Consider the following 27,786-nt stretch of genomic DNA (forward strand, 5'->3'; position numbering starts at 1 on the left):
TTTGACTAAAATGAATTATTTATATTGTTAAGATATACTACTGTTGGGAAATTTGAGAAATGCAATAGCGTTTTTAGAGGAAATATTCCAAATGTTAGGAAGTAGGGTTCATTTTTCAAAGTTTATGTGATGTATTTTGAAGCTCTCATTTTAAACCCATCCTGATTTAAGCTTTTCTAACATACGGATTTAATAAGAAAGTGAAATAAGTTAGTATATATATCATGTCATCTAAATGGTAGGTACTGGATTTGTTTAGAATATACTAAATTGCATATCACATTTAGTAAAAACAAGAGTAGGCAAGAGGCGAGGAGAAAGAAATGTGTAGCCCAGGCTAGCCTCAAACTTGTGATCCTCTTGCCTCTGCCTCCTTCAGCAAATCCTACTGGTGTACGCCACCACAACGAACTTGCCCTTTTGGAGGAGGGAATGATGGGTAGATGGGGGAGAGATGTGGGGGAGGGAGGGAGTGGGGGGGCATGAGAGGGAATCTGTGGTTGGTATGTAAAATGAATAAAAATTTTTTAAATAAAAAAAGAAATGAAAAAATCCAAGAATATAATGAGTAATTTTAAAATGTCTCCAAACTTATATGATATGTTGTTGAGAAAAACCTGTGGCCCTGGCTGTGCCTGAATGTTTCTTCAGTTGAGACTTACTAGTGGCATTTTATCTGTAAGTATCCTGACAGAAGAAATATGGTAGTTTGTACAATGAATTTTATTTTTAAGATTTATTTTATTTTTATTCATTTGTGTGTGTTTCTGTATGTATGAGCATGTGTGTGTGCATGCATGTGCATATACATTCTTCTGTGATTGTATGCCACTTGTGTGTGAATGCCTAGGGAGTCAGAAAAACCATCTACTCCTCTCAAGATTGAGTTACAAGTGGTTGTGAGTTACTGAATGTTGGTTTTGGGAACTGAACTGGGTCCACTGGAAGAGTGTCAAGCAATTTTAAGCTCTAATCATTTTTTTCAGGCTCTTATCCAGTGTCTCTATAACACTACCTGATACATAGTAAAAATTCAATGGAGATTAACAATTCTAAGTCAAAATACAGTAAGACAAAGGTGGTGTTAGAATTTAATAATAAAGATCAAATAATAACTCCTTATGCTAGTCATATGGTGAAATACTGAAGGTACAAGATAATAATAGTGATTTTCCAGGTAAAAACATGCTTTATTTTCATAGATAATTGTTTTTTTTCATAAAATATGTCTATTTCAAACAGTTTCAGAGTTAGCTTTATATATGTTGTAATTGTGTGTGTCAAATACCTTTTTCCTATTCAATACTGTAATTGCAGATCAGAGTCAGGCATCATAATCAGTGCTCATAATGATGCCACCTACAATTGAATTGCCCTGGGCCAGATCCAAATAACATTCCTCCATCTATTGCCAATCATATAATACAGACATTTATTCACAAATCTAATTTATTGATGTAGTGATTATAATTCATTGTATGTTACCTGTCCCTCACATTTTTCTTTGATTTTGCTCTTATGTTCTAAGCACAACCATTCTGAGAATTAAACTCATGTCAATTCTTAGGGTCAGCTGAATCAGGAAAACAATGTCCTCATAGTGAATGAGATGAGATATGAATAAATCTGCCATATTGTAAAATAAAATTAAACCAATTGTCCATTTCACCTAAACAGAACATGCCCTCAAGCTGCCTTATTACTTCTTTTGTAAGTTAAAAAAAATGTGTCAGACATTTACAATATCATTGTGAATCCAAAGATAAGGAGGGCTAGTGGTTCATTACTACCAGGCCTTTCTTCTTTCTGAATCACCTCCCATATCAACTTCCATTTTGTTTTATCGTCATATTTTATTATTTAACCTGAGAATAGATTCCAAATCACAAGGAAAAGTGAATACAAGAGGTTGCTTTGTATCTTTCCTTTATCACAATCCAAATGGAAAGGAACATGTCTGGCACTGAATAATTCTAGCGTAAAAGAGGAATTCATATTCAAGTTTAAATCTTTGTGACGATATACCAGATATGCATTTGATACAATATTGGTGGTGGAGATATCACACACATTCTACAAGCAAGTGAGAAATTCCAAAAGAAAATGTGTTTCTTGTCTTCAAACACTGGGTGGCTACTGATATCTTGTTGCAGATCTCTATGCTTTTGCTTGGGGAAGTCAGAGCCAAGAAGCTTCTGGTGAGATGGATTCATCAAGTAGAGAAGGATGCACCATGTAGAGAAAGATGCACTATGCATCATGTAGAGAAGCATCATAATTGAACCTTGAAATAGTAAAGTTGTTTGAGATAGAATTTCCTTTCATTTGTGGTTCTTATGTTTCTCAAATGATCTCTTTCACAGAAAAAAGGTCACATCCAATGCTTGTCAAAACACCCCCTCTAGCCAGTAAATGTCTAACAGAGCAGAACCAGGTGAATGCCTTTGGAATTGGAAACAATACCAATCCTTTAGTATTTTATTCTCTATCTTCCAAGAAGCTCTTGGCCCAGTTCTCACTGTTCCCCCCTCTTCATATACCAAGTCAAACCAAGCTCAGGCCCCACTAATTATTTCATTACAAGTTTTGACCTAATTTTAGTACTAGAGTGGAAGCTGTATGACAATTATGTTTTCTTTTTCTGATACACACTAAATGTGTCAAACAGATATTAAAAAATTTATGATCAATGACTTCAGCTATCATTTAGAAACTCATTTAAATTTTTCTCTTCATTTTTTTTACTTCTTTTATTTTTCATATTATAATAAAATTAATAATTTCCCCTTCTCTTTTCTTCCTCCAAATTTTTCCATACAGCCCTCCTTGCTAGCTTTCAAATTCATGACCTTTTTTTTACTAATCATTGTTACATGCATATATGCATATATGCATATATGTATATTATATACATATATTCCTAAATACGACCTGCTCAGTGTTACTTGTATGTATGTTTTCAGGGCCGACCAATACACATGGTCAGCCCTAAAACTTTCTTCATGCAGATTCATATCTTTGCTGTTCTGCTGCATGCTTTTTTATCATCAGAGACAATTGACTTTCTCTTCCTCCTATGCCTCTAACCTGACCCATGAATGATAATTCTTCATTTACACACACCTCTAACTTTAACAGCTAATTCATTTATCCCTTCTAGAATGTTAGAGAAGAGATGTATCTCTTTTGAAAGTCAAGATTCCAATGCCTACCTTCAACATGCAATTGGAAACAGAACAAGGGCAGCATAAAATATCAATTCTCAATGAATGAGATTAACCACTTTTTAGACCTTTTAAGATATCTCTTCAGACAGTACATTTATATAGTTTTAGTGATCACTAGAACTTTGAGAACATCAATTAATATTTAATATATAGTCATATATATTTTTATTTTTTAATGTCTTAAGTAACATTGAAATCAAGAATTATATGATATCTTGGCTTCTCTATGTAACCAGACTTTCATGGGTTATATATCACAGAGAGTTTGATCCATCAACTTCTCAGCCATGGTAGTATTATTTCAGTCAGTCCACAACCAGTAATTTTGAACTTGAATTCCTACCAATTTGTCTTCATTACTACCAAACAACCACCATCCATCAACAAACGCAATCATAATTTGTGCTCTTTTTAAAGCTTTCTGACCATCTTCTCCACCATACTTTCCTTATTTAGGAGAATAAGTACTTTTTAATGTTAGAATTCATGGTGTCTAAAATACAATTTGGCTCATGATAGAGCTTGAGTAATATTTTAAAGATCTTTGCAGTTTCTCATATATAGAAAAATCTCATTCCCCAGCAACAACACGTTGCACCCCAAATCGCTTACGCAGGGCAGCTTGGATCTGCTTGGATTTGAGACTATAAACCAGAGGGTTTAGCAGTGGGGTCATGAGGAGGTAGGCATTGCTCATGGTGGTGTAGAGAAGTGGAGAAGTCTCCTGGGTGTAACGATGCAGTACTGCAAGGCTGATGAGAGGTAAATAAAATACCAGCACCGTGCAGAGGTGACAGGCACAGGTTTGCAGGGATTTCCAGTTTCGATCTTGGATCCCCAATTTCATCACAGTGCCCAAGATCTTCATGTATGAAACTACGATGAAGATCACATCCACCGCGAATGTGCAGAGTACACAGACCAACCCATAGACACTGCTGAATGTGACATCCCCACAAGCCAAGTTCAGCATATCTGGGTAGTAACAGTAGGAGTGTGAGAGGATGTTGGTTCCACAGAAAGGAAATGTCCTGAGGAAAAAAGGCAGAGGAGCCAATAGCATGGCTCCTCGTATGAAGGCAGCACCACTGAGGCAGACAACAGTGTGGTGGGTCAGGATCCTTGTATAGTTTAGTGGAGCACAGATAGCAACTAAGCGGTCAAAAGCCATGGCCACCAGAACACCTGACTCTACAGAGGAGAGAGTGTGAATAAAGAACATTTGAGTCAGACAGGCATCCAGACCAACGTCATGGATATCAAACCAGAAGATGGCCAAGACACTAGGCATGGTTGACAATGAAAGGCCTAGATCAGTGAGGGCTAGCATAGCCAAAAAATAAAACTGGGGTTCATGAAGGTTTTGCTCTGCTCTAACTAGAAGGAGGAGAAGAACATTGCCCCCAAGTGCTACCAGGTACAGGAGACAGAAAGGGATAGAGATCCACATATGTGCAGCCTCTAGACCAGGGATACCAATGAAGGAAAAAGTGGGCCAATTCGAAGTATTATTCAAACCTGACATGGTGAGCTGTAGGTGGGATTGCAATCCAGGACACTCACAGACCTGTAAAAGAGAAATCAAGCCAGAGAACTTCAAAACTGAGTAGTAAGTAAAATGATAATTTTATACATTGAATAGCAAAATTGAGGCATGGAGATTTCAAACTAGGTCATCAAATTTTAGGCAGAGATCGTGGGACAATTGGAATTTTTAGAAAGTGCTGATGGGATGTAAAATTGCACAGTCTCTCTGGAAAATTATTTGACAGTTTCTTTTAAAGTAAGATACAGATTTATAATGTCCTGAATGTGGCAGTGATTGCATTACTTTGAATTTGTTTAATAGAATTGAAAATACATGTTCATAAAAGACATATAGAATTATTCCTATGCACTATTATAATAGCCAAAAAATGAGAAGAAAATGATTATACATTTCTTGTTAAATGAATAAATAAACTACAAGTGATCCATATAATTTAAATTTCAAAAGGAAGAAATCACTGAAAGACACAACAATAATAGGAATTGCTCACTATGTTATATGAAAAAAAGGAGAAAAACAAAATAGGAATGCTGCATGATCTAATATCCATGAAGAAATAAAACATCAAATTCAAGGACAGCTGATCACAGAGACTGGGAGTGACTGATTTTAAGGAATGTGGCTGGCTATACATGTACACACCACCAGTGAGCCTTTAGGAAATTGTATGTACTTTCTTCCATAATCCTGTCCTTTAACTGATTCTTAAAGCAAACGCCTGTCATGTTTGTGAAATTGCTAGACTCTCAGTACAGCAAACTTTTTTATGTCAAGGACAAACCTTGGGCTTATGTGTCTTACACTCTCAACTATTAGACCCTTGTAGATTGTCCCTCACCATAGTGAGTAAACTAACAGAGCTCTGTGACCTCATCAACATTTTCATTTAAATATTATTTTTTTAATGTTTTCTCTATTCATAGTCTTAAATCCTTGCATGTATACACTAATGCTTTCCATACTCAAAGATCTCTTTGGACATATATGGTACAATATATAGTTTTTAGTTATTTTAACTCTTCTTAATATGTATAGATTTTTTTTGTATTTTCTTCAGAAAAATGAGTGAGATAATCACACATGAAATGCCAGATTATTTGCTTTGTGGTTATGAGGATAAGAAGTCAGGAAGGATCCTAATGGTAATGGACTTGAATCATGATCTGCAATGCATGGGAGGGTTTGTCTTTAGTTATCTCTTTGTGCTGATGTCCCTATTTTTAGAATAAGAATACTGTTATTTGACTCATACAGGCTTGAAATCAAAAATGGCATAATAAATTACTTCAGTAGAGATAAATACTGATAAACTCGTTGCTCATAAAATCTAAATTTATATCCTTTTATCAGTTTGTGAATTTATCCATTCCCTCAAGCCCAATGCTGTGACTGGGCCATCTACTCTTCCTTGTGTCTTTCAAACCCACTGAGTGAATTCTGTTCAAATTTTATTAATTTTTAAATAAACACAATTTTATCCTCTCCAAAGAAGATCGTCTAATCATCTGACATAGAATGGACAACTCTTAGTTCTATAGCTAACACTCTTAAGGTTTATAATTTTATTTATGTTTTTATCACCATCTACTCATATTCAAATATTTGCTTTCACAACTTTTTGGTTTTTTTGACACATTTCCTGAAATATATGAGGGATTATTATCAATGAGATTTTTATAAATGTATATAAATTTGACTTAGTTCAAATGACTGAACTTAGTAAGATGATTTAAACAAATTCTATTTATTTTTGTTAGTTAAGTTTGTATCAACAGTACTATATTTCAATGTTGCTATGTGGATTAATTATATGAAATAATAGAGAAAAAAAATATAGCGCACTACCTAAAAGTTAATCAATTAGAAATCCTTTCTGTTCTGTCATAGAATTCAGTTTAACACAACGTATCTACATAAATTCTAGGCATTATAAATAAAGTTCTATCTTAATTTTCTAAATCAATAAAATCTTTATATAATTAAATATAAGATGTAATAAAAAATTTAAATGTATGCATGTACATGAACTCATTAAAATTCTGCATAATACTGCAAAATGTAAATTGTATATATGAGTCAGATTCTATATATAGACATGTGCATACATATGTAACTATATGTATTCATACACATACATATTAGAACACATAAAAATATATAAATCATCTTTATGAATCATTTATATTTTTGAGAGTAAAGTACAAAAATAAGCTCATATATTTTATCCACTTCCTAGTCATTAATTTTAGCTTAAATATATAATGGATGAAAGACAATGTCAATATAAATGGTACATCTCCATATTTCAGTGGTAAAGCTGCAACATTTTTACTACATGTAATACTGGAATTCCTATAGACACATAGACTAAATAATTTCTATTGATAGTTTGTGTAAATAAACCTAAGGGATAAGGTTATGCAGATATTGAATAATATATTATTTATAGAGCTATACAGATTTTCCTCATTGAAGTCTAACTATAGTATTACACATATTCTCACACATGTTTTGAGTGAGAATTCACCTGATTGAGGTAAATTACCAACTCATGAAAATGATTAAACAGAAGCACGTACGCAAGGCTGAAATGGACTATCAAGTCTGGAAAGAGCTCCCCACCCAGATAAATCCTGAATTTTCTTTTTAAATTGGTAATTTTTTATCTGGCTTGGAATAGTCCTGGTTACAATTTGAATATTTGAATATCTTGGAATTTGTAAAGAAAAGAACAGATCCTTAGGAAGCGTGAGTGAAATATTTATATTAAAGAAAAGGGGCTTTCTTTGGGTTAACTGCTGCGTGGGAGGCATCTCTCTAAGCATGCCATATTCTCTAAAGCACCACATGACATGGATGATTGGTTTATATAATTCTTATGCATGCTTGAAGAGCATATTCATGAAAAACTGACTCCCAGAAAAGTTATCAAACAAAACAAAAACCACACAGTCCATTCAGCTTTTTAAACACAGTATGCACTCATAGCACTGAATCTTAACTAAACTATTGGCAAATACAATAAATGGTACATAGAAAATACAATAATTCACAATAATTGTTGTTCATTGAAACATAAAATTCTCTAATATAATCTCCAAACAAAATATTTTCTAACTCAACAACACAACCCCTTTTGTGATCATTTTTATCATGGGAAACAAATTCCTGATGACAGTTTTTGAAATGTTAGATTCTAAATTAAATAAGCAGTGGTTATTTTGTACAGCATGGTTTGAGTGAACTTCCTCAGAGTTCAGTAGCTGCTATCGCTTCTTCTCAGAATACTTCACTCACTGTGTAGCAGCCAGCCTCCTCTTGTTCAGCTGGATCTGTTGCAGGGCTCTCCTCCTTGAGACAGGAAGCTCTTTACTCAACTTGGAGAGGGAGAGTCTTACCTCAAGGGTTTAGTACTGATTTATAGACTAGCAAAAGGGTCTCCCAGGTGCCTGACAAGCTCTACTGAGATTTTTAAAAGTTCAGGGAATTCCTAACTATCCGAGGCAAAAAACCTCAAATTTATTTTCTGTCCCAGGGGATCTGAGAAGGAGACTGCTTTTCTTATAGAGCCTGGCTTAGTATCCGGTTGTACTGGGGAGATGGAGAAGTGACATTTATTAGAAACTGAAGATCTGGTCCATTTCTTCCTTTACTGTATGAAGGGCAAGTTGAAGTGAAAACATGTTAAGGTGCTGTATATACGTAGATGTGGTCAAGCTTCTAGGAAGTAATGAACTTTTAAATAGGTAAGAGGTTCACTTAGGAGAAATCTTGCTAAAAATACGTGAGCCTATGCTATTCAATGTCAAAATACGTGGCTACTTCATGTGATTTTTGAAGCACACATACCTGTTTCTCCTCCCTAAGAGTAACATAGAATAATGTCTTGAATTTAATATATTTGATATTAAATATACTACTTTAAATCACTTAGTTGACTTACAAGTTTCATTTTCTATTTGATTTTTAGAATTTCTCCTAATGAGAAGCCTTAGATAGTTGATCTGTTATTTTAGTTTGTGGAAATTCACAAAACATTAAAAATAAGCCTGAAACCATATTTGCTTAAAATTTTACTTTTGAGTTTTGTGTAAATGTGAAAAAATACCTCCACTTATTCTCTCCTCAGCTTTTTCTTTCAATAGCCCACATGACATTATCACAGAAACATCTGGCATATACTCTTCAGTGATCTCATCCAACATTAAGTCACTTTTATTTGTGTTTATTATCTGTGTTCTTAAAAAATTCAGTAACCAAAATATCATTGCACTTACTTAAGTTAAGTTTTTTTTGTTTTTGTTTTTGAAGACAGGGTTTCTTGGGAAAATAGTCTTGGCTGTCCTGGACACTCTCAGTAAACCACGCTGGCCTCAAACTCACAGAGATCCACCTGCCCCTGCCTCCCAAGTGCTGGGATTAAAGGCGTGTCCCACCACCACCTGGCTTTACTTAAGTTTTTAAGTCAAGTTTCTACTAACATAAAGAGCAGAGCACACCAGTTGGTTATCCAAAAGTATAAATTATACATGAGGGTGATTTTTATGTATTTATATGTGCATGTACATATGCATATGTGCATGTAACAATTGATGAAAAAGAGGCCATGAATTTGAAATGGAGTAAGAAGGGGTTTATGGGAGGGACAGGAGGAAGAGAAGGCAAAGAGGAAACAATTTAATTATAATCCCCAAAATAAAATTAATAATAATAATAATAGTTGATTGTACCCTGAGCCTATCCTCTATCTATGCCTGACTGTTCACTGGCAGGTTCTTGTGTGGATCAGTGGGGAGTTAGCTGTACTCTTTGCTACTGAGAGATTCAGGGGGAGTGGAGACAATGCCTTCAGTTGTGTGTCTAGTGGGGCCCCCACCAGCCTCTAATACATAGATACAATGAGAAAGTCACACAGATGGCCCTGTTCAAAAGCAAACAGGCCACAAAACAAACCAGAAGTCATAAATCTAGGAGGGAATCTGGAACAGGGGAGTGTGGGGTGGGGCAATGGGCATAGAAAGAAGGAAGATAAATGAGGGTGAATGGGGAGTGGATCAGAATGAAATATATGCACATGTGAAATTATAAACAAACTAAATTAATAAAAATGAAAACTATGGTTGCTTTTTCAACAGATTCTATTGATTTATGAAATTATTGCTATCTATAAATATACAAAAATACCAGATATACCAAATATACAATAATTCATAAACTCCTCAAATTCGTCTATACAATTATCTTGATTAATGTAAACTACAGAGTGATCTATTCTAACAGCAGAATGAAAATATTTTGGAAGCTTCCTTATACAAGTCATAAGGTCATATTTATCTTTCTTTTTACTCTCAGGAATAAAACGTACTTAGTTGTGGACTGTTTTACCAGAAGTTGATTTAATTCTAAACTATGTTTCATGTAACTATTTAACTTGGACAATAACTTCATAAACTACAGTTACTGTGTTGCTAACATCAGAATACATAATCTGTCATGAAATGGGTATACACATGAATTGAAACAAAAAAAATGTTTGACAATATTTGGGAAATTTAATTGCTTGTATATCTGAGATATTGGCTCTTTAACAAAATCACTGGCTATCTCAATGTCAGATTCAGTAAATATTTAATTCCTAGAATATGAAATACTTGAGAAAGAACTTACTTGCTGGGAGAAAAGACAAAGTTGAGAAAAATCCTTGTCAGAGTAATAGCAAGTAGCTCAAAGTAACATCCTCCCTTGTGGGGAGCCTTTCCAACCTGTGCCACTTAGATCACACATGGCATAAGATAGCTTTAAATGTGGTCCAACACAAAACTACAAATTTCCTTAGAAATGTTATGAAGGGTTTTTTTTTTTATCATTTTGTGACTAGTGAGAGATTTGTAGTCCACAACTAAGTACGTTTTATTCCTGAGAGTAAAAAGAAAGATAAATATGACCTTATGACTTGTATAAGGAAGCTTCCAAAATATTTTCATTCTGCTGTTAGAATAGATCACTCTGTAGTTTACATTAATCAAGATAATTGTATAGACTAATTTGAGGAGTTTATGAATTATTGTATATTTGGTATATCTGGTATTTTTGTATATTTATAGATAGCAATAATTTCATAAATCAATAGAATCTGTTGAAAAAGCATCATCTTGCAATATCAAAAGGCTGAACGGACATACTTGGTCGATCTTCTAATTGACAGAACTTACTACAATCCCATAGTAGACTTCTTCACCTGTATCTTCCCTCTTCCTTACGAAATTCTGCTTACAGATTCACTGATTTAAATCCATGGCATAGGGAGATACACGTTTCTACAAGTTTAATGATCACTGGGGGGAAAACCTTCTAGTTCAATTGAACATGAACAGACTGCTTTTTAAAAGGTGTTATTAATTAATAATAGCCCATAAGTAAAGTTGGCTTTTAGGAGCTTAATGAAAACAAATTAAAGCATCCAACCATGTTAGATTTATCTCACTATTAATGAGTTGATGAATAATCTAATCAGGAGACTTAGGAGAGATGAGTCTTGTAAGACAAAGCAGGGAATACAAAATATTATAAAATGACAACTAGCTCTAAAGGAAAACACTAACTTAAGTTTGAAAACACTTCATTGGTGAATCAAATTAGGATATTTATCGAGTTTGGAACCTGGGCACAGATGCTTAAGCTATCTGTTATAAGGTGAGATCTAAGTGACAAAGAATAAAAGCATCATAGTTCAGACTTGGAGGAGACAATGCCATAAAAAACATAGTCTTACTAAGTAAAAATTTTGCATGATAAGTTAACTAAGGTGTTTAACATGTTTATAGTGAAGTTTTTCTAAAAAAAAAAAAACTAAGTAACAAAACAAAACACCTCATTTCTCTAGAAGAGCATACTGACTGAAGAACTTTGTTTTCAAAAGCATAATGAAACAAGTGATGATGTCATTTATTTATGTCTTTTTCTCTGAGGAAATTCCTCTGAGCAAAAGAGAAATGGACGGAAATAGTTTAGTTCCACAGTTCAAATATAATCAGTAGACAGGAATCTATAGATTACCAGTGTTCTTGCTAGGAATAGAAGGGACATGTACAACTACATTTAGATGTTTTGCCGTTTGGTCCAATTGGGAAAAGACCTTAAAAATTTGAGCTTATTCCTGAATTCTGTAAGGCTTTACATATGCCATTTGTTCACAGTGTCTCAAGGGAAAGTGCAAACATCAGTACTCACAATTGTTTAACACATTTATATCAGTGTCCTGTTGTTGAACCTGAACACATTGGTGTAAGAAGGACAATAAGACATACTTAATTTTTGGAAGTGATCAATCCATATGTTTGAATACATCATGTGAGATTATATTCACATTTTAGAAATCCTCTTTATCAGAACATCTGATGGAAGGAGAGCTATACATTCAGATAGAACAAGTTCAAATGTGCTGTTGCACATAGTAGCCCTATCTACAATAACATACTATATATGTTTTCACAATATTTTTTTGTTTTTAAACATTATAATTGCATCCTTTCTTCCTTCCCTTTTCCTCCCTCAAATATGTGTTTAAAAACTAAAACTTTGAGTTTTTTAAATCAAAGGTAAAGGATAAATGTTGGAGAATATAGTTACATTTGCCCAGGGTTAAATGGCATGGTTTATACACATCTTAAAATCCTATTTTACATCCCATTAACACTTACAATTTTATACTTTTCTTTGTCATTTGAAAATAATAAGAACAAAACAGAATATTGCATATCTGGAGTCTGTGAAAAGTTGAACACCCAGACACTGAAAGTAAAATTCTAGTTACGCAGGACTGGAAAGTGAGAATTGCACAGACACAGATCAAGGTGCAAAGTTTGCAACAGAAGAGAAACTTGGGGAAATCCATTAAATGCCATGGGGTGACAGGCAACAGCACTTGAAACTGGTAAGAAACTAGATTTTAAATATTCTCACTACAAAATATGTACTCTGTACATATTTACTAGTTTTCAAAGTACTGTCATCAAATGACAATGTATACACATATTCTTTTAGACAACACATATTTAATTGTTATAATTGTCAAAATAATTTGTTTCTTATTAAGATAGTTAAGATAACAAATGTTTTTGGAAAAGTAGATAATAATAACCCTTACTAAGATTGCTCAGCCCAGATCACTTTTGAGAGATCTTCCACTTCCAGGAACACGATCTTTTCATTAATCGTTTAAAAGCTTGTGTTGTCTTCAGTCTAGAGTCACATGAAACTGTAGGAAATAACACAAACTGTCCTTGGTGACTCTTAAAAGACTATGTGAAAATGATCCACTGGCATTGATGTTTGTGAAAGTATGTGGGCCAATAAAGGGTGACAGAGGCAAAAGGAGTCAATTACTCCTGAATCCTGATGCAATTTTTCGGAGCACCAAACAGTGTTTTAGTTGAAACCGCTCAAATTAATTAAAGGGCAATAAAGACTTGAATGGAAAACTTTCAATTAAATGAACTTTCCAGATTGCTATGCATTGTACTGTAATGTACAATTCATTAGTTAGCTGACATCTAACAGAATTGAAATAATACAACCTTGATGTCTGCAATCACTTCATCTGATGAAAAAAAAAAAAACCCACACAGCACCTGGGCTAATCTTGTAGTAGTGCCTCTGGGGATAATGTTGACTCTCACATTAAGAAAAAGGTGGTCTATGGAGATTTTTAATTCTCAGAGGAGAGATGCACACATAATAAAGCATCTGAATTTAGGTCATGAGCATTCGTGGTCTTCAACACAGAAGGGAAAGCTGTCCTCACAGAACTCTGGGGAGTATGCCACCTTAAGATGTCAGGTGAGAGAAAAACTGAGTGTGGTCTGAAAATAAAATTTATATCAAGGAGACTATGGATAAATTAATGAGTACAGAACTATCCAGTCAAGTAGGAGGAATAACCAGGTCCTGGAGAACGGGTCTTGAGGGAAACCATCCCTAAGTTGATTGTGTCAAATGTCTGAGATGTTTGGACAATGATAGTACAGCAATTAGACTGAGGCAACTATTCCTGAAGTGGATAAGTGGAGGACTGTCCACACTCATGGTGATGCTGACCATGGCCTCAGCTCCTTACTGAATGCAAGAATCCCTTTACACTAGAAAGCATAGATTCAGGAAGTCTTCTCAAAATGAAATCTAAGCAAAAAGAAACACCAGTTAGAATTTAGATGCAGGAGACAATTTTGAGGGCCACTGGCAAGTAATGAGACTTGGCAGGGTGTATTCTTATCAAATTTAGGATGCTATTTCTAGCCTGTCTTCCCTAATACAGTGGCATTCTCCAGTAAAGGAGCAGTGCCCACCAGTTTTCTGAGGCTAATGTTTGATTTCATCTCTGACCTTTTACTGTCCAGATAACATGTAAAATGTAATTTAATCACTGCAATCACTTCCGATTCTCAACTGATGCAGATGGAGATTTTGATCTATGAAGTGTGTAAATGAATGTAGAAATCAGTCAGCAGGATCCAGAAATATTTCATAACTAATATCAGGAAAAGGAAACTCAGGATTTGAGGCTTGTTTCTGTGTTTTTCCCTAATGCTCTTTCTCCATCAGAACTTGGACTCAAAAGAGATTTTAAATGAGTCACTGGAAAAACAATGAGACTAAAATGGAAATGTATGCTCTCAGGCAGGGGATGAAGACTTCCTGGTATAATCTCCATCAAAAATGGCATCAGGGACAATGATGGCAAGTGGACAGGAGAAGAACCAGATGTCTAGAGTTTATTGTTCATAGTATCATTGCTTATGGATGTAAATACCAGGTACATGTCTGTTTACCTTCAGAAACATGGAAAGTGATGTAAGATGGCAAGAGAGAATATGCATATTTTGAAAACCTGAGAAAACTTAAATATGTCCATAGCTTTTTTTTCTAAATTAAAGGTGTTCTGGCTAATGAACATAATGACAATGGAATCATGTCATAAATATTTTGTGATTTATTTTCTATTCATAGTTCCCTACCATTTTCAATGAAACTAATTAATTGTGCCAGATTTAATTTTTTTCCATTAGCATAAGATAAATTTCAGAATTAAGCACATAGCCAAAACACATATGCAGTATTGGCCTGAATAAAGAATAAATGATCAACACTGAACTATATCTGCAAAGTAGTCACAGTATAAAGTGCTTTGACATACAGACTAAAAATGAACTTCTTATTATCACACTCAGTAGTCCCTGTGAAAAATATCTATGTGCATTAATAATTACAAAATTAACAATTTTCACTATGAAATTAGCCCACATGTTATGTGAATGAGTACATAGAATTTGCAATCATAGATACATTTTGAATTATATAGAAATATTTGTGTCTTATTTTCCATGGTAAACAGTTTTAGAAACCATGTTTATATTAAGGAATGATATGCCCCTTGCCATAGTACTTCTTAAAATTAGTGATGGGGAGATGGCAATAAGAAAATCCAAATCCATCATAAACTATTTTGTAAAAACGTTGTAAAACACAAGTAAAAAAGAACTGGTCTAAAAGTAAGAATACATGCTAAATATGAGCCAAGCTCATGATGAAAAAAATAGGATTACTATATTAAATATGATAAAAAATGCTAAATTAAAGTAAGTCTTTTTACAAGTTTTCACACTTGTATCAGCAGAAAGCTTATAAAAGGAATAAAAATGGCAACTCTCGGATCTGTTGGGTTCACAGCTTAGCTGATAAAGTTTTGTCTTTATGCACAAAAAACTGATTTCAATCTAATACCACAGAACTTCTATAATTCTATGACCAACAAATCGGCTGATCTATCATTTATTAATTATAACCAAGACTACAGAAATTCCATAGAATAGTGAACTGCTGTAATTAGAGTGCACATTTTAACTATTGAATGGGAATTTAGTGAATGGTAAGTTCCGAGTTTTTTCATTTTAAAATGTCCATGTATCATTATTATGATTTGAGTTAACTGAAAATGTTTTTATTTTTTTTCCTTCAGTAATATATCACACCTGGAGAAGTTATACAATAGAAGAATTACCCTTTATTGGGTTCAACTTATACAATAGGAAGTGTCATAAATTCTTTTATTACACAAAACAAGAAAGGAAATTCATGACTTTGTGAGGATGAGTTCAAGAGAATGTGTATTCAATGAACAAAAATTACAGAGACAGGGTTCAGTATCTGTTTTGAGACAAGACATCTTATAGGAAGGGTATGCAGCCCTGGAACCATGCTTCCTGTCAACAGTACCAGCTCTGCCTTCTCCACCTTCCTGGTTACAGGCATCCCAGGGTTGGAGGCTCTGTACATCTGGATATCCATACCATTCTGTGCCATGTTTCTTATTACCATAGTGGGCAACATGACCATCATAGTTGTTATCTGGCGCGAGCAGACTCTCCATGTTCCTATGTATCTTTTTTTGGCCATGTTAGCTGCCTCTGATCTGGGTCTCTCTCTCTTTACCTTCCCCACTATGTTGAGGATCTTCTTGCTTGCTGCTAGAGAGATGACCACATCTGCTTGCTTCACCCAAATGTTCTTTATTCACACATTCCAAGATCTTGAATCAGCTGTCATTCTGGCAATGGCCTTTGACCGGTATGTGGCCATATCCCACCCACTTCACTATCACTCCATTCTTACAAACACTGTGATTGCCAGAATAGGATTGGCTATTGTTGTAAGAACCTTAACTGTGCAGCTGCCTCTCCCCATCCTCTTGAGGAGGCTGCACTTTTGTTATTCCAATGTACTTTCTCATTCCTACTGTTTGCATCCTGACATCATCAAGCTTTCCTGCTCCAGTACTAGAGTCAACAGTATCTTTGGACTCTTTGTGGTACTCTCCACCATGGGGCTTGACTTTCTCCTCATCCTCCTCTCATATATGTTGATTCTGAAAACAGTACTGAGGATGGCTTCCCACAGTGGCCGCCGCAAGGCCCTCAGCACCTGCGTCTCTCACCTGTGTGCTGTGGTCCTCTTCTTCACACCCATGATCTGTCTATCAATGCTGCACCGTTTTGGTCCAAGGCTTCCCTCACATGTCTATGTGACTCTGGCAAATATGCACTTCCTAATTCCTCCTGTGATGAACCCCATTGTCTATGTGGTGAAAACCAAGCAGATCCGAGACAAAATTAAGAAACTATTCATTATAAAAACAACAAAAAAAGCTCACGTCACATCAATAACATAAATTATGGAAATTTATGTAACGTTAAACATGTCTGTCTATACCAGGTCCTCTGCACGTATGTTACGGCTGTTAGCTTGGGGTTTCTGTGGGACTCCTCACAGTGGGACCAGGTGTATCTCTGACCCCTTGGCCTACTCTTGGGACTGTTTTCCTCCTATTGGAATACCTTGTCCTATTGTGTCTTGTTTGATCCTCTTTGACTGTCATCTCTTCGAAGCCTGCTCCTTTCTGAAGAGAAAACAGAAGAGGAGTGGATTTGGGGGAGAAAGGAGGGAAAGGGGAGCTAGGAGGAGTGGAAAGGGAAACTGTGGCTGCAATCTTTCCTTTCAAATTGTTGCTTTTTACTGAACTTTATACAGATATGAAAAACCAATAAATATAGTCAAATTTCATTCAAATTCCATAGAATTTGAATTTTTCCTTTCATACCCTATTCTTTTTTATCCATTTGTTTAAATACACCATCCAGATGTTTAAAGACAACATGTAAATTCCTTTATACAGTTCCTTATGAAATAAGGAATTTCATATTCTTATTTTGTGAATTTAATGTTCTCATAACTTTACAATAGTTTTAAAATTTATTTAATGGGGTATATTTGTGTATGTACATGCTCCAGCATGTAGGTGTTCATGAAAGCCAGAAGAGGATGTCAGTTCCTTGGAGCTGGAGTTACAAATGGTTGTTAGCCACTTGATATAGGTACTGGGAACTGAACTTGGGTCTTCGGTAAGAACAATACATATCTTTAACTGCTGAGCCACCTCTCCAGTCTATGTTCTAGTAAGTCTGCTTCATGAACAGGATATTGATTTTTCATTTTTGTCTTCTAGAGGATAAACCTTCCATTAATCTTCATATCATTTTGTTCATAACTTAAATACAACTGCCTGTTTATCTCATAGATATTTAGAATATTGAAATGTAGCAACAGCCTTGTCTTCAATGCCTTGTCTTAGTTCTTTATACCAAGTAAGTTGTACAAACTCATACAGCAAAAATAGATTGAGCTAGTAAGGTGAGAAGGAGATGAGGACCTTTGGAATTGAATCAGATGAAATAAAGTTTGGATAATTAATTCTTGTAAGCTCACTGACCCAACACATTTCAGAAAATGGTATAGTATCTGGGGTGATATTGAAGCAAATACAGAGAACAGAAAACCATTTGCTAACATATTAATAAAGTCAAATGACTGGCTATGTGAGTCTTATCCATGACTAGAAATATCAGTAAACTCCACTACTTTTAAATTCAATTTTGAAATTATGTGTTAAAAGTTCTTTATCACCCGTATAAATTAATAAAGATGCTTGGTAGGTTTATACTAAAATAGATTTTATTTATATGTAATGATGATGTCATTCTAATGTTCTCTTCTTAATTAGATAATTCAAATACACTGAAAAGGACAGGCATTTTCAGCTTAATTCAGTGTAATATACTCCTGAATTTAAAACTTTTTTATTAATCATGAAGTAGTGAGTGCATTTTGCTTTAAGATATGTATCTGTGTGTGTGTATGTGAGAGTGTGTGTGCATATGTTTGACTTTGAATACATCTATCATGACATTTTCATGCTTTGATTTTTTTTTTTGTATTTGCTGTACTCAATTTAATTTTCTTCCTTTTAATTTTACCTATATTTATCACAGTCTTTCTGTTTAACATTCATCTAAGGGCCTTTCTTTATGCTGTCTGTTAATCAAAATAGTTGATGCATTTTTTTTATTAAAACAAATAAATAGGATTATATTACAATATACATCACTGTCCAAAGGAAAAAATCATTATAATCTCTTACGTTACATTACTTTTGGCATCAATATAATCAGTTTGGCAACATTGTGATTACCTTCATTACTGGCACCACAATGCTTAGTATGTCTTATTAACAGGAACACTAACAACTACTCTGCTTACTTCATCCCAGTCTTACCATGCACAAATGTCTTATTTTAAATTGGGTACCACGCAAATGTATAAAAATATGTGCTCTGAGCATACAAATAATTATAATGTTTCAGATTTCTTATAGGTCTACTTTAAAAATGAGAATGCTTCCTGGTATTCCTTGAGCTCTGTTCAATCACCAACTTCTGAATTAACTGATAGTGTAGGTGAACTACAAAACCATTTCTGTCACAGGGATCCTGAGTAACTTCAAATTTTGAAATAATCATCAGTTGTTCTCACTATTTCTTATTTCAGGTTCCACATATTTTGGTCAAGACAGACTATGGTTCATCTTGTGGCAGAAAAGAAAATTAACTTTTGCATCATTTTTATACATTTTAGCAGAGTGGTGATTATTATTATCTATTTTATCCTTTGTGAATAGACTACAAATTAAATCAACTTATTTCCCTCAGAGTAGCTTCTCTTCCCTTCCTCCTTCCTTTTTTCCATTGTTGCTGGAAAATAAGAACCAGAAGAAAGGAAGAAGTGCTGTGCAAAACTGTCTTCTTGAAATTGCACGTCTGCCAAACCTATGAACTTAGCAGAAGTTGTGATGTTTACAAGTCTTGTACAAGATTGTGTCAATTCACATCAAATTATGGATAATAGTGGCTCATAAGGCCCAGCCCCCATGAATATCTACATGCAGTCAATGGTTGCTGAAGAAAGGGGAGTCATATTCTCATTCATGTAGCCACTGTTATGCTGTCCTACTCTAGTTATTAACCATGATATGTACGCTTGCAGATGGCCCTGATTAAATTCAGTAGTCTACAAACATGAAAAATATAGGAAAGTAACAGAGGGACTTTTGAGGATCAGAGGTTTCATGGGAGGATATCGAGAGCTGCTGGCAGCAAAAGGCCATGGGAATAAACAGCAGGGGACAAGTAGTATTCAAAAGGTCAACCTATCAGAATCAAGAGTTCTCAGAGAAGACTAAGCCATCACACAAGGCATGTTGGAGTTGCTGCCTTTTGAATAAACTGGCTGTTTCTTGTTGTAAACTTCTTGTGGAATAACAGCTCTTTCCCCATTATTATGCATTTTCATAAAATGTATGTATGTAATCTCATGATTACATCTCAATCTTATGGGCACATGTATCTGTGGGTGGTCAAGAAGACGGCTTTTCATTACCTGTATAATTTTTATATATAGAAAATATAGTAGGATGTGCTTCATAGCCAGGTCCATTGTCCCATGAAACTGCAGAAACTTAAAGCTTTGTTCCTTTTGCTCAGACTAACACAGAAAATAATAATCTCTCCTCAGTCTAACACAAACTGCACACATTTAGCTCATTTTTACCTCAGAGCAAGTTCAAACTAGACTAAAGGACTTTGCAAATACATCATAAGTTTAAAACTTTACTGTTAATGTACAAAGTCAGAGTTGCAGGTGTCCTATCAAGACCACTAACACAAAACACTCTAAGAAAATCCTGCCAATTCTTTGCTTGCCAAGTCTGCTGATAAAAAGCTTTTTCCAAGTCTTTGTCACATTGGGCACTGCGTCCCTTTTCTCTGGTTCTGAGACCTTGAATTCTTTCCTTACCATGGTAATGGCTCTGTTTCTTATCAATTATTCTAGGAATGTGCTATGACCTTGAGGGTTTTGAAATTTTTCTCAGAATGGCAAGGAGTATCGGTTAGAAATATAAGGATAGTCAGGCAAGAGAGGAGCTAAGAATGAGAGCTGAAAAGAAGCTGTAGACTTAGAGGAGCAGTAGAACAAAGAGAGAGTAGCAGAGAGATCAGGAAGCTTACTTAGGACAATAAAGTGGATGGACTGAAAGAGCACAGTGTGCGTAGATTTTTTCATAGATAAGTAATTTCTCCATCTGGTTGTAATACCTTTCCCCAACTCTGGGAGAAAGTCCTTTGGGGCAGGTACCCAAAAAGCTTTCATTAGGAGGGGAAATTATTTATGAGGTGGTGGGGTAATATATGATCAAAATACATTGCATGCTTCAAATTGTAAGATATAAATTATCAAACTTTCTCTTTATTTTATGTTTTAATATCTTTACTTGTGAGACCAAAATGAGCCATCTTAGAAATAAGACCAAAATGCTTTCACCATAAAATTAAGGACTAAGATTTCTCCTTTTGGGAATAGGCCATTAGTTACTGAAATCAGTCAGTTCAGATTCCAGAAACCAGGAAGTGTAAAAGTACAGAGTCACAAGATAGTCACAAGGTAATGCCTGCTGGACTATGGAATGTCCTCTCCCTGGTTTCCAGGGTAACTGACCATAAAAATGCCCCCACCTGAGGGCAGCCAATGAGAAATGGTGGCAGGCAACCACTCCCTTAGAAGTAAGATTAAGCCATGATTTCTAGAAAGCCCCTAGAAGCGAGCCAATCAGAATTGTACCCATACTAGCACCCCTAAATGACGTAACCTTGTGATTTTTCCCTTTAAAAACTGAGCTTACAGACAGGTGGGCACTTCCTCTAGCCTCCACTGTGTTGGGTGTATTGGATGAAGTCCCTGCCTAGGCTTGTATTGCTTTTGGATATCCAGAATTAAACCTTGCTTTTGCATTCCGGCATGCTCGTCTTTGGTGGTCTCTCTGGGGGGTCACGATCTGGGCACAACATTCTATCCATATGTAACATATTATTCTGTAATTCTACAGAATACCCAGGGTCTGGGGATTTCACTACATCCAGCGTGGTATATCTGAGGGAAAAAAAAAATCTATGTATACTATGCTCTTATGTCTGTTAACTTTATTCCTCTAAGACAAAATTCTATCAATATAGCTCCATCAGGCTTTCAGGGCAGGAATAAGTCTAGATACATCAAGCTCTTTGTCCATCTACTTTATTTCTCTGGGATGAAATCCTGTCTACATAGCTTCAGTTCTATCGAGTTCCCCCTCAAAGTCCTGCTAACGACTAAGCTCTTATGCTTCCCACCTCATCTTCGTCCCTGTTTCTTCTCCCTCCATCCTACTTGCTCTCTACTCCTGGCTCAAGAGTTCTATCTTACTACCTCTGTGTTCTTCTCTTCTCCCTGGTCGTGCCATTCTGTCCTACAGAAAAAACCCTTCTCTCCCTGGCCAGGCTTTTGGTTTTCTGCCACCTCAGGAATGTTGCTCTACCTTCCACCTTGATATGTAAAAACCTTTGTTCTTAGTCAATTGCTCTAGAGAGCCACTAGACCTCAAGGCAAGAGGATGGTCTGAGCTTCATTAGCACAATAAACAAAGCTCTGCAGCTCTGCCAGCTTGTCACCTAGGCGCAGAGAGGGAGTTAGTTACCTAGAAGTTCAGTAGGTCAGAGAAACTGAACCGTTTGCCAAATGGTCTGGGAATATTTGGGCACAAAATAATTTTATAGAAGAAGATAGCTGAAATATTAAAAGCTGGATAACACCAAATATTTATAATAAATGGCTTGCCTTTTGACAGACCCTTGGCCAGTCAAAGTATAGCTTTAATACACAGCTGAATCTCTATAATATGTTCTTGTGGCCCACCACATAATTCAAGCCTGAGTTTTGAAATTCATAGCCCCTCAAATATTCTATTTCTATAATTACATTATTATTTCATTTTTTTCACATGTACTTTTGAGTACCTATTTTTTAAAGGACTGACTATCCATGCTTTATTTTTATACCTTTATACTATACAAGAGACGTTGGAATTGGTTTAAATGTTTCCTTATCTTACTCTTATGCTTCATAAGGACACTAGAATACTCATAGTGAAATGACAGCAAATTAATCATCTCTAAATCAATTCGTTTTCCAATGCTAACCGTACATTACTGACTGTAATGGTGATTCTCTATAATCCCCAGATGTGTCTCAAATATTGGTAATTATCCCTTAGATACATCTACTTCACACCAATCCCCTCTTGACGACTTATGAGTCATTTTCGCGTTGCATTCTCCTTTTAACCATGAAAGAAAGTGAAAACTGTTTCAGCATTGAATTAACCTTTTAGACATCAGTTGGGTTTTACCAATCTTGTAGTATAACACAAGATTATTTTCATATATATATAATATATATATATGTATATATTTGTCATAATTATAAGTAATTTATTTTCAATTAAAAAGCAATTATATCATTTTTCCCTTTGTGTTCCTCCCTCCAACTTCTCCAATGTACCCTTCCCCCACAACTTTCTCCCTCTCAAAATTGTGGCCTCTTTTTCTTTAGTTGTTATTGTTATATACTCACATACCCATATACACACACATGTATGCAGGCGCATTTGCTTGCCTAGCCTAAATATATAAATACAACCTGCTCAGTCCATCTAGTGTTGCTTGTTTAAGGCTGGCAATATGATACTGGATAACCAGTTAGATAGCTCTTCCTCAGCGAATACTATTTTTCTTACTCTTGAGATTTGATTCCTTAGTTGCCTGTAGTTCTTTGTATACGGGTAGAGCTCTGTGAGATATCTCCTTTCCATATTAGCATGTTTATTAGCACACAAAATACAATTAAATAATAGACCCCTACATACACTCCACCTGTGTGTGTGTATGCACTAGAGTCAGAATTTATAAAGTTCATAGTTTTAAAGTATTTTTGTCTCTATGAATTATAAACTCCATGCTAAATTTTCAATATAACTGCACAAATAATGATTATTGATTATCTGACCTGTACCTCTCTTACTTGAAGTTTCTTTTTTTAATCTGTATATAATTGGTGTATTTCCACCACTAGGGTCAGATTATTCCAAGGCCGGGAATTAATAATATTTTAAACACGTCAAATGGAAACATTTCCAACGCTTATCTAATGGGGATATGATATTTTCTTGAAAATGACAAGAGACACCTCTAGTAACAGTGTTATTGCAATGAATCTATTTTATAAGTTCTTGCTTATTACTATAGCCATGCTAATTTGTTTTGACAAAACTCTAATACTAAATCTGAGTAATATTATGAAAATTACTGAGTAATGATGTCATCATCTGCACCAGAGCAGCAACCCAGGATGAAGTACATCAGCAGCACATGGAAATGAACATGAAAATTTCTATGTACTTATGTTGTCAAATATGGGGCTTGTAATGCTGATCATGTAACAGATTGTGTACCTTTGTGCCTAACTCCTATAAGAACTCTGAGCTCTACAATACAAATACACTGTACAGACAAAACTATCTCTCATATTTCTCCAGTGGGTTTGCCACACCAGTGACTAATAGAAGAGAGAAGAAATAAATGCCTGAATCGGGCTGTGCTTTGTCTATGCTTTTTTGCTTCTGATAATGCATCGCATTCTTTATGTTTTAAGTCTTATCCATGAGTACATTTTCACATTGCATCCTATGACTCCTTCTAGAAGACCAACGAATTCTTGTGCATACTCTCAGTTCACTTGGGTCGTATTCCTAATGTGGGCTCTATCTCAACTGCACAGTAGCCCTACATATACTGCACCATTTTTTAATTTTATCGTTTCCTTTTCTTGACTTCACAGAAACACTCCAGGCTCACTTCTTGTACTTCTTTTGAATCAGTTTGATTTCCTTTATCCTTTAAAATAATTCCCTAGAAAATGAGAAGAGCACAGTTTGAAAATGTAAAGGGAAGAAAAAGGAGAAGACTAATGAAAAGCATATCTCATGTTCTCTGTAGAATAAATTTAGACTAGACACCTTTTACTAATATCTTTAAGCATGAACATAGTGCTAAAGATATTCTACTCTAGCCCTAAATGCATATACCTTAAGTTTTTGTTTTTGTTTTTGTTTGTTTTTCTGTAACAGAAAAAAAGAGAATACTTTGTATGGAGAGAGTAGGTGATTTGTCTGTCTGGAGTTATTAATATTAAGCAAGATAATGTTAAAACCAACATAGTTAGGCCCATAGAGTGACTTGCTTAGGATTATCATGGTTTTAGACTGAGAATAGAAGAAAAGAAAACTGAACTACAACCAGTTGTAAGTTCTTAGTATTACTCTGGAAAGTTCACAAGGACCTACACTCATTAACAGTTGTTAATGTGCTCTCATGGGAATTAGCTGTGGGCCTCCTGGGAGAGCCTGAATTGAAGCTTTATAAACCTGTTCATTTCGTATTGCATTTAAGGCAGGGAACCTCCTGAGGTTCTGCAGAGCTTGTGGCTCTGTTGTGGAGTCAGGTGAGTGACAGAAACACTTGGATCTAGGTTAGATCAAGTAATATCATGTGGTACCTGGGATGGAAGCCAAAGGTTATGACACATAACAGATTAAAACTCTTTATGAAGATCTCTGAGACAGAAAGGACACTTGGAGGTGCTCAGTTCTGCTGATTGATGTATATGATAGTATTTTTAGATAACAATATTTGACCCCTCTTTCCTCACCTGTCAGTCATTCACCTGTTTCTCTTCGGTTTAAGATCAAATAGAAATCACGTTTAACTTATGTATGTTGAATATTGGAATTGCAAAGAAATTATTGTCATAAAATAAAGATAGGAAGAAAGAAAATAGGAAGGAAAACAAGAAACATGTGTTCCAATTCTCACATGACTTTGTAATAGAGACAATTCAACTTGATACCAAGAGGTTTTCATGATGATACTGAAAGATTTTATCTTATATACAACAGGTGAAGGAGATACTGGCAGTACTTTTCTTATAAGATCCCTTTGGGAAAATATAATAGTTCTTAATAGTTCTGCATTTCCTCTCTAAAATTCTTATGCAATCTTAGTTTCTAAAATGTTTCTCAGCACAGTAAACATCAACTGTTAGTATACGAGCAACATAGAAATTCAAGCTTCATAAAATTGGCTACTATATAACAAGATTCTTAAAAGGTAGCAAATCTTCCTTAAGTACCAGACACCATTCAATAAAAGTCCATCTCTCATTTTTTGGGCACGTGAGAGTAATGATGAAAAGATATTCTTATCAAGATTTGCCTAAAAACTCCTGTTTCAGTTTAAAGTCAGTTTTTTTTTTTATTTCTCTTCCTTAATAAACCTTCTTATGTTATCACTTAAACATGAACTAACTTCAACATTCTGTAAAGTGTAACTTTTCTCTGTGTATAGATCAGGGCTATGTACTACATGATACACATTTCTTTAAAACTAGGAAATAAAAAAAACCCAATGTTGGTTAGATGCAATATACAAAAAAAGCAGACTAAATGACTTCTCACAATTAATATCAGGACACTAAAATCTTAAAAATTGGCTCAGAACATTTTTCTAACATGAACAAAAGCCTTTACAGGAAGGTAGAATTCTTTAACTACTTAAATGTCACAATTTAATTAATTGCCTTCTAAAATTTAGTTTTACTTTTGTGATAAAGGATATTACAAAGTCAATTGATCTAATGTTGTATTATTGACTTTAAAAGGTAAAACATACACTTTTTTTCTTTGGTTTTTGGCACGTGTCAAAGACTATAGCCTTTCATTGCTCAGTTTGTGATTGAAAATATCTTGTTAAAAGTTCATGTAAGAGGAATAATTTCCTTATCTTTTCCCACACAAAAAAAATGAGAAATACTGTGAACAGATAGGTAAATGCAGACCTCCAACCTAGGAGCTATCTGCTGAGTCTTCACATGCTCAGCATCATGGCTAGGCCTCCTAAGAACATCTGTCTCTTAAAACCTGGCTTATATAATCCACATGAATCAGTCCTATTATCTTAATAACTATACTCTGTCCAAGAATGGCCTTACATAAGCCCCTATCACCCTCTAGAATTGAGCCATATTTGGATGTAATGGGCATGGTCTCATGTTGAAGAAATTCCCCATTAACCATTCTGATTGCAGTTCTTCTCTGTTGCTCTTTTCCTGCTTTTCTATCATAGGTGATTGACTGACATTTGTTCCTCTGCATTTGTCTGTCCATTATTGTATAATACTTTGGGAAGCTTCTTCCTTGTGGATAGATGGAAGCATGGATTTGCAGTATGATCAGTTCCTTACTCAGCTCAGTATCTGTCCCCGGGTTGACTCATGAATATGGGTTGAATCTGTACTCTGCACATAAGCTTGTGGGTTTGAGAGCATTAAGTTCTCTTTACTACTATCTGTTAGAAGGTGAGACAGAACTGAGACCTCCCTGTATACCCAGGAGCTCATCTATTGGTTGTTCTCCACTTTGACACATATATGTACAGCTGTTTTATGGAAGTTTGATTTCTAACAAGTCATGTTTTCCTCTGTGATTATAATTCAGGAAAATATCAGCCAAGTAAGTTAAATTAGATGTTAAAATCCACTCACAGCTGCTAAATTTTAAGGGTTTCAATTTTAACTGGTGTAATGGCAAGTTTTCCATGTTTGTGAAAATTTCAGTATATTGACAAATAATTTTGAAGGGAAGAGGATGTAATTTTCTATGTTCTTAGAAGCACTCTGTTGTTAACATGCTACAGATAAATTTTATCAGAGACAGATCGAGAAAAGCATCCTCTTTGTCCCCATCTTCTTCTACAATCAATATCCAGAGTTTTCTCAGTGCATCTTAGATAATTCTTAGGAGCTAACTCCCCTCAGCCTCTCCAGAGGTGTAGTCACACAAACTAGTCTTCCTCCTTTATTAATTCTCTTTTCTCAGTAGGATGGGTCAGCCACAGCTTCTATTTGCTTCTTATATCATTTGTCCTATATTTGTTATCAAACATGGTTAGTGTTCATTTTATATGTCTCTCTAAATGGAGACATCCATATTTAACCTTCATAGACATACTACTCTATGATTTCCTGAGGTCAGCTGTTAACATGTGGATTGCTGAGTATCGATGCCTTTTCTTGCAATATGGCATACCACTAGGATCTACTGATAGACAAGAATTAGTATACCACAACTGCCCTATTATT

The 27,786-nt window shown here is 35.0% G+C and overlaps 2 protein-coding genes across 2 annotated transcripts; one reads left to right on the forward strand and one right to left on the reverse strand.

Moving 5' to 3' along the window:
* Positions 1–3,798: 3,798 nt before the first annotated feature.
* LOC128125249 (olfactory receptor 51I2-like) lies at positions 3,799–4,752 on the reverse strand. The gene has a single exon (XM_052762424.1). It carries the CDS (start codon positions 4,750–4,752, stop codon positions 3,799–3,801), a length of 954 nt encoding a protein of 317 aa, XP_052618384.1.
* Positions 4,753–16,027: 11,275 nt separating this feature from the next.
* On the forward strand, positions 16,028–16,999 carry LOC128124608 (olfactory receptor 51G2-like). The gene has a single exon (XM_052761086.1). The coding sequence runs from the start codon at positions 16,028–16,030 to the stop codon at positions 16,997–16,999; it is 972 nt and encodes a 323-aa protein (XP_052617046.1).
* The last annotated feature ends 10,787 nt before the right edge of the window (positions 17,000–27,786 follow it).

Source organism: Peromyscus californicus, unplaced genomic scaffold, assembly GCF_007827085.1.
Source record: "Peromyscus californicus insignis strain IS unplaced genomic scaffold, ASM782708v3 Scaffold_4__1_contigs__length_199733344, whole genome shotgun sequence".
Taxonomy (NCBI): Eukaryota; Metazoa; Chordata; class Mammalia; order Rodentia; family Cricetidae; genus Peromyscus; species Peromyscus californicus.

Bases quoted from the DNA above. Each gene is read 5' to 3' on its own strand.
- LOC128125249 (XM_052762424.1), bottom strand. From the start codon at position 4,752: ATGTCAGGTTTGAATAATACTTCGAATTGGCCCACTTTTTCCTTCATT.
- LOC128124608 (XM_052761086.1), top strand. From the start codon at position 16,028: ATGCTTCCTGTCAACAGTACCAGCTCTGCCTTCTCCACCTTCCTGGTT.